Genomic DNA, 7,921 nt, shown 5'->3' with positions numbered 1-7,921 from the left:
GATCATGGTGTTGAACAAGTTGACGGACGACGCCGCTCGATGGGCCGGGCCCCACATCATCGACCTCGCCGGCGGCAAGGTTGTTCGGTTGAATGTGGACGCCTTCGAGATGGCCTTCAAGGCCCACTTCTGCACGGTCGACGACAAGAAGGCCACGCTCTCCGAACTCGTCAAGCTGTGCAAGGCATCACACAAGCTCGGCACGGCCAAGGACTACACAGCGAACTTCACGCTATCACAGCACGCACTCCGCTCTCTGACGAGGACAAGCGGGCACGCTATGTAGATGGCTTGCCGTACAAGATCCAGAATGAGTTCGCGGTCACGGTGCATGAGGTTGACACACTGGAGAAGGCGCAGAAGGTCGCCCTTTGCATGGACTAGCAACTGGCCGAACGCGCCGAGGCGATGCCCAAGACCAAGGGCTGGGGCCGCCGTGGCGAACGAGTAGCAGCGGACCGACGTGGACCTGAGGAACGGTCCTGCTTCAACTGTGGCGAGAAGGGCCACATCCAGCGGAACTGCAAGAAGCCCCCACGAGGACAGCAAGCAGCCGCGTCCACTGCTACTCCGCCCAACCCCACCCCATCCTCGAACTCCTCGACCTCGGACGAGCTAGTTGCTCTCCGTTCGCAGCTTAAGGAGCTCAGCGATCGCATTGCCGCTGTCAGCCTCGCCAAGGAGAAGGAGGGTTTTTGATCCGAGCTGTCACGGACGTTGGACGGACGCCCCTTTTTGCCGCCCATTCCCTTCCCTCTGACGCCCACCTTCCATTTTCGGACTGTTTCCTTTCCTAGCTCATCCCAGTTTGGATACTGTAGATACGTTCCCACAGCCGCATGCTACGTTCCCGTGATCGCCATGCCTTTGCCTTTTTCTTCTCGCCCTTTGTTCTCCCTTTGTCATCTTCACTGCCTCACTCTCGCGCCTTGTCCTTGGTTGCCAAGCAGCCCCTCTAGTATATAAGGACCCCCCTAGGCACTCCCTAGTCCCCATCTCGACCTCTTGGTCATTGGGACTAGGTGAGCGGCCATAGCATTGTATTTCCCTTCGAGTGCTAATGTATAACTTGGTCATTGGGACTAGTCTGTCGCTATCTGCGTGAAGACTAGCTTTGTAGGTCTTGTGCCGTCGTGCCAGCCTCCGCTCTGCCCCATCGAGTTTCTTGTTGCGTTTATCCCTCTCCTTCTCTCTCTTTTCCCTTTCGGCTCCTTGCCGCTCGCCTACGGGGTCGTCGCCGAACGTCGACCCGAGTCTACGTGCCTAGTCGCCGCGACACGAGCCGACACGAGCCACACTGGACGCTGCGCGTGCGGGCTCATGTACCAATAGTTGCTATGCTGTACTGGGATTGTCGTTAATCTATGAAGTCGACCATGCGGGTCAACACTTCCACATCCCTATACAATTGAGCGGCAAGCAGCGAAGCAAGGAGTTGGTTGCCATGGTTGATTCTGGCACCACTATGAAGTTCCTCCACAGACAATTTGTGGCACGGAACCAGGTCACGACGAGGAAGCTGGCGAAGCCTATTTCTCTGTACAACATTGATGGATTGGAGAACCGAGACGGCACGATCACGGAAGTGGCCGTTCTCACTATGAAGATCGGCAACCACGAGGAAGAGGTCACGTTCATTGTCACGGACATCGGAGAAGAAGATGTGATCCTTGGGCTGGACTGGCTGCGCGAACACAACCCGGAGATAGACTGGAAACGTGGTTCGCTGCGCCTGTCACGATGTCCCGACACCTGCCCAGCGACCCACAAGGCATCCAAACCAGTGGAGACTGAAGCGCGTGATACGGGGGTATGACCTACGGCATGCACAAGGTCTCCACGGGTAAGGAAAGCACGAACGGTGGGGCGTGTTTGCGGTACGGTAATGGTCAACGAGGCCGAAGACGAACCTCTCCTACCTCCAGCTGAAGAAGAGTGGGATGGTACGGAACAGTCTCTCATCGACGCTTGGCGCAAGGGCCGAACGCTCTGCAGTGCACTGCAACTCTTCGTATCGGCCAGTCACATCTACTCGCAGCAGCTCGCCGAACAAGAGTATGCCAAACAGGAAGTTCAAACCGTCAATGAGATGGTCCCACCGGAGTACCGAGAGCACATGCACGTGTTTTCTAAGGAGGCAGCGGATAGACTACCAGAACACCGCCCCTATGACCACGCCATCGAACTGGTTCCTGGCACGCAGACCTTCCACTCGAGGCTTTATCCGTTGTCGCCCAGCGAGCAGGTCGAGCTCGACAAGTTCCTGCAGGAGAACTTGGCCAAAGGCTACATTCGTGAGTCGAAATCCCCGATGTCCTCACCCTTCTTCTTCGTCAAGAAAAAGGACGGCAGCCTACCACCGGTCCAAGACTATTGACGGCTGAATGCAATCACCATGAAGAATCAGTATCTGCTCCCGCTCATCGCAGAACTCATGGACCGACTCAAGAACGCCAAGATCTATACGGCGCTCGATGTTCGCTGGGGCTACAACAACATCCGGATTAAGACCGGCGACGAATGGAAGGCCGCGTTTACGACCAATCGAGGACTGTTTGAGCCTACAGTTATGTTCTTCGGACTCACCGGCTCCCCCAGCACGTTCTCCGCGTTCATGAACGACATCTTCAAGGACCTTATCGTCGAAGGAAAGATCACTGTGTACCTGGACGACATACTCATCTCCAGTAGTGACCTCACGGAACATCGCAAGGTCATGCACGAGGTCCTCAGACGATTAGAAGCGAACGACCTCTTCCTAAAGCCAGAGAAGTGTCAGTTCGAACAGTCACTGATTGAGTATCTTGGCATAATCTTCTCCGAAGGGCGCGTGGGCATGGACCCGGTCAAAGTCAAGGGTATTGCAGACTGGCCAACTTGCCAGAACGCTTCGGACGTACGGAAGTTCCGTGGCTTGGCCAACTTCTACCGACGATTCATCCACAACTTCAGTGCCATCTGCAAACCGCTGGACCGACTTACAGGCAATAACCCCTGGCAGTGGGGCGAGGAAGAGCAACGCGCATTTGACGAGATCAAACGACGGTTCTGTGAAAGTCCGGTCCTCTGCATCTATGACCCGGAATGGAAGACACGAGTTGAGGTCGACGCCTCTAGGTACACCACCGGTGCAGTCTTGTCCCAAGAGGGCGACGATGGAAAGTTCCACCCGATTGCGTACCACTCCGAATCCATGAACGACGCCGAACGGAACTACGAGATCTATGACAAAGAGATGCTCGCGATCATCCGTGCCCTGTAGGCGTGGCGTCACTACCTTGAAGGTCTTCCCTCCCAGTTTGAGATCGAGTTGGACCACAAGAACCTCAAGTACTGGAGGACGGCGCAGAACCTCACTCACAGACAGGCACGATGGGCCCTGTGTCGCGGCGACTAGGCGTGTAGACTCGGGTCGACGTTCGGCGACGACCCCGTAGGCGAGCGGCAAGGAGCCGAAAGGGAAAAGAGAGAGAAGGAGAGGGATAAATGCAACAAGAAACTCGACGGAGCAGAGCGGAGGCCGGCACGACGGCACAAGACCTATGAAGCTAGTCTTCACGCAGATAGCAACAGACTAGTCCCAATGACCAAGTTATACATTAGCACTCGAAGGGAAATACAATGCTATGGCCGCTCACCTAGTCCCAATGACCAAGAGGTCGAGATGCATCTGTAAAAACCACCTTTGCGAATTACACCTATTCAGTACAAATTAGCTCTTTATAGACACAGTAGTTGAATAGTGAAAAATAGTGCAAAATCGAGAGGTCCTCAAAAATAATTGCACTATTTTGCACTATTAATGCAAATTCGTGCAAAGTAGCACTATAGTAGACGGAAATAGTGCTACAGTAGATGTTGATAGTAGTGGATAGAGTGGGTCCATAATTTTTGCCTAGTGTAGAAATGATTAATATGACCTCAAAACCATCTGTTTATAAGCCCCAGATGCATTTCAAGTGCTGGGAAAAATATTATAAAAAGGCGTCCTCACCCAGTCTTGAACCCCCAACCCCACTTTCAGATAACACTCCTATTCTGAAGGGGTGCTCTATACCACTGCACCACCAGAGTTTACATAGATTCTCTCCACAAGTACTATATATATCCATCACTGCTGGACTTGGGCAAAGTGGTGACACCTCACCTTGAGATTCACCTGCTGAGGCTTGCATATGTGTAATGTCTGGGACTATGTATATAATATGGAGTGTGCTATAGAGTATGCTTCATGGTCTGAATGCTGTGCTGACAGCCTAGTCCTATACATGATAACAAGTTCTATGTTGAGTTGTGCCCTCAAATATAAGTCAGCTATCATGGTGATTTTGCAGCTATAGAGGTGTGTAAACTATGAGCTATAAATAAAGGATTGTCATCTTATTTGAGTCTCCCCTAAATGAGTAGTGCTAAAATAGTGCAAAATAGTACTACAATAGTGCAAAATAGCGAAAATTAGAGGACCACATTTACAGTAGTGCTATAGTAGTATCATGTTGGCACTACATGGCACTATAGAAAAAGCGATAGTGAAGAGTAGTTATAACTAGTACCAAGTATACTAATTAGTGCTTAGTTGCACTACTGAAGAAGTGCGTCTAAATAGTAGCTCTAATGTAGATGTCATCTCTGCTAACACTTGCTAATATAGATGAGATTATCTGAATAGTGATAATTAGTGTCAATTCGCAAAGGCTGTTTTTCCAGATGTGGGGACTAGGGAGCGCCTAAGGGGGTCCTTATATACTAGAGGGGCTGCTTAGCAACCAAGTGTTACGCTGAAGTACTAACACAAGTCTATCCAGACTTATCACGTGGACCTATCCAAGTACGCGGTGTAGCACACGGGGGAGGGAGTATCGCACAAGTCCCTAGATTGAGGGATATAGGGATACAGGAGGTAACGAAGAGGAGAACAGAAGTGGGGAGCCTCTACCGACTACAGGCCTCCTTATATACTATGGGGTACCGACCGTATCAGGAAGGGAAAGGTAACCGACCAAAGTGGGGAGGTATGAGGAGACTGTAAAGGAACGCGTCTGGTCGAGGCTGGGCCCAGTATAGTACAAGACCTAGGTCAGGGTCCTGTGATATAACCGAAAAGGGATAGAGACGGGACAGGGTCCTGAGTCTAGGTCAGGGTCGGGCAATATAACCGAAAAGGGAAAGGGGCGCGACAAGGGTCGGGGTCTGGGTCAGGGTAAAGTAATGTAACCGAAAAGGGAAACGGTCAGGGTTAGACTCAGGGTCCGGTCATATAGACGAAAGGGGAGATATTGAGGGAGAGGACCGGGGCTAGGAACATAGTCGTCAGGGGGCGGAACGGGGGATGATAGTGTACAGGCGGACGACGAGGGAACGGGAAGGTAAGCATAGGTCGCCGGGGACGGGAAGGGGAGTGGAGTGTACACGAGGGCGACGAGAAGGAGTAGTCCAATAACGAAAAGATAGGGGGTGGGGCGTACCAACGGTAACACCAAGGACAAGGCGCGAGAGCGAGGCAGTGAAGATGACAAAGAGAGAACAAAGGGCGAGAAAGAAAAGGCAAAGGCATGGCGATCACAGGAATGTAGCATGCAGCTGTGGGAACGTATCTGCAGTATCCAAACTGGGATGGGCTAGGAAAGGAAATGGTCTGAAAATGGAAGGTGGGTATCAAAGGGAAGGGAGTGGGCAGCAAAAAGGGGCGCCTGTGCAACGTCCGTGACATTACCCCCCTCCTAAGGTCCGTCGGTCCCCGATGGACCCAAGGCCGGGGCGTCGTCCAGAAGCCCATTCAAGATCAGAGGGTGCAGAGGTGGTGAAGTTGACGAGAGGTTGCCAGGGGAGGGATTGGAATATAGAGGCTGCAATTCGACGTGGGGCGGTGGGGTTACGTTCGTGAAACTCGTCAATCAACTCTTGGCAGTGAGTGAGGTCCTTCGCGGGTTCCCAACTGTTCTGGCCTTCATCGTATCCTTTCCACTTGACCAAGTACTGGAACTAGTTGCGGTACGTGCGGCTGTCTTCGATCTTTTCGACCTCGTACTCGAGTTCACCTTCGACTTCAACCGGTTCCGGTGGCGGTGGGAGTATGCCGTTGACGTCGTTCCCCGTCCAGGGTGTGAGGCGGTCAACGTGGATGACTGCGTGTCGGTTCTGCATGGAGGGGGGAAGTTGAAGTCAGTATGTGAGTTCGCCGGTGCGTTCCAGTACCTCATACGGTCCAAGTCGTCGTGGTCCCAGTTTGCGGCTGGCCTGATGGATGGTGACATCCCGTGAGTCCATCCAGACACGGTCTCCAGGTTTGAACTCATGGGGCTTTGGCTTGTCACGTTCGAACGACTCCTTCATGGCTGCCTTCTCCGTACGCAGAGCTGCCTCCGCGTCCTTCTGCACGTCGCGCCACAGTTCCAGACACTTGTCTAGCGCTGGGAACTTAGTGGGAGCGCCGATGGGTACGATAAAGTTGGGCTGGTAGCCGTAGATGATCTCGAAGGGGGACACTTGGAGGCCCGAGTGGACATGGTTATTGAGCACGAACTCGGCCGTCGGCAGATGGTCTACCCAGTCATCCTGTCGCAGGTTGGAGAAGAGACGTAGGTGCTTCTCTACTTCCTGGTTCGCCCGTTCAGTCTGACCGTTGGACTGGGAGTGATACGCCGTGGTGAGTGCGTGCTAGATGCCAAACTTCTCGTACAGGGCTTTTATGAAACGTGCCGCAAATTGGGGCCCTCGATCGGATACGACTTTCTCCGGGACACCGTGGAGACAGAAGATTTCCCGGTAGTGGATGTCCGCGACTCCTTCAGCAGAGACGTCTGTCGTGGTGGGTAGCACGTGGGCCTGCTTACTGTAGTGGTCGCTGTAGACAATGATCGCGTCGTACCTGCGTACAGGAGGAAGTCCAGTAATAAGATCCACTCCCATCGTCTGCCATGGGCCTTCAGGTACGTCGTGGGGTTGGAGCGTGCCTCGAGGATGACGAGGGGCTTTCTGCCGCTGGCAGGTATCACAGCCTTCGACGTACTTGCAAACGAACGAGTCCCGCTGAGGCCACCAGTAGAGACGACTGACCAGCTCAATAGTTCCATTCCGTCCCGGGTGTCCAGCAGTGATCGTGTCGTGGCAGAGGAAGGTGACTCGTTTGCGAAGGTCTTTACCAGGAGGGATGTAGAGCTTCCCATGCCGGTAGATGAGCCCATCGCGCACTTCCCACTCTAACAGCCCATTCGCCAGCTTCCGAGGACCCTTCTCCTTGAGAATACGGAGAGCCTCAACTACTTCAGGGTCGAGCACCTATGCATCTCGAATCTCCTGCTCGAGGGTGCTCGTATCCGTGAGGGTGGCCGACAGAGAGACGAACCGCTCGGGTCCCAGTACAATCTGATCTCGGTTGTCCTCTGCGTCCGTAGTCTGGTGGGTCGGGAGGCAAGAGAGGGGATCGGCTTGGGTGTTCGTCTTGCCAGGCTTGTGCGTGAGGCGGAAGTCGAAGCGGCTGAGGTATAGAGACCACCGAGCCTGTCGACAAGTGAGGTTCCGTGCGGTGCGCCAGTACTCAAGATTACGGTGATCGGTGACGATCTCGAAGGGTTCGGGGAGTCCCTCAAGATAGTGTCGCCAGTCCTCGAGAGCATGGATGATAGCGAGCATCTCTCGGTTGTATATCTCGTAGTTCTGTTCCGCTTCAGCCATTGACTCAGACCGGTAGGCCACCGGGTGCCAGAGGTCGTCGTCCAGCTTCTGCAGCAGCACTCCTCCGGTCGCGAAGCCAGAAGCGTCCACCTCGATCCGCGTGGGCCGAGCCGGGTCCCAAGAGACCAGCACGGGCTCGCTCGTAAACGCGTCCTTGAGGGCTTGGAAGGCGAGTCGCTGCGCGGTTCCCCAAGTCCAAGAGACGTCCTTCTTGGTCAGGTCGTTGAGCGGTCGTGCGTGCTTGGAG

At 53.9% G+C, this 7,921-nt stretch overlaps 1 protein-coding gene across 1 annotated transcript; it reads left to right on the top strand.

Moving 5' to 3' along the window:
- Positions 1-4: 4 nt before the first annotated feature.
- DICSQDRAFT_166346 (uncharacterized protein) lies at positions 5-699 on the top strand (the record flags this gene model as incomplete). The annotated part of the gene is made up of 3 exons (XM_007361873.1): positions 5-177; positions 222-327; positions 385-699. 3 exons carry the CDS (start codon positions 5-7, stop codon positions 697-699), a joined length of 594 nt encoding a protein of 197 aa, XP_007361935.1.
- Between the last annotated feature and the right edge of the window lie 7,222 nt (positions 700-7,921).

Source organism: Dichomitus squalens (genome assembly GCF_000275845.1).
Source record: "Dichomitus squalens LYAD-421 SS1 unplaced genomic scaffold DICSQscaffold_3, whole genome shotgun sequence".
Classification (NCBI taxonomy): domain Eukaryota; kingdom Fungi; phylum Basidiomycota; class Agaricomycetes; order Polyporales; family Polyporaceae; genus Dichomitus; species Dichomitus squalens.
The sequence above is the reverse complement of the archived record's forward strand: the minus strand, read 5'-3'. Positions and strand labels throughout refer to the sequence as shown.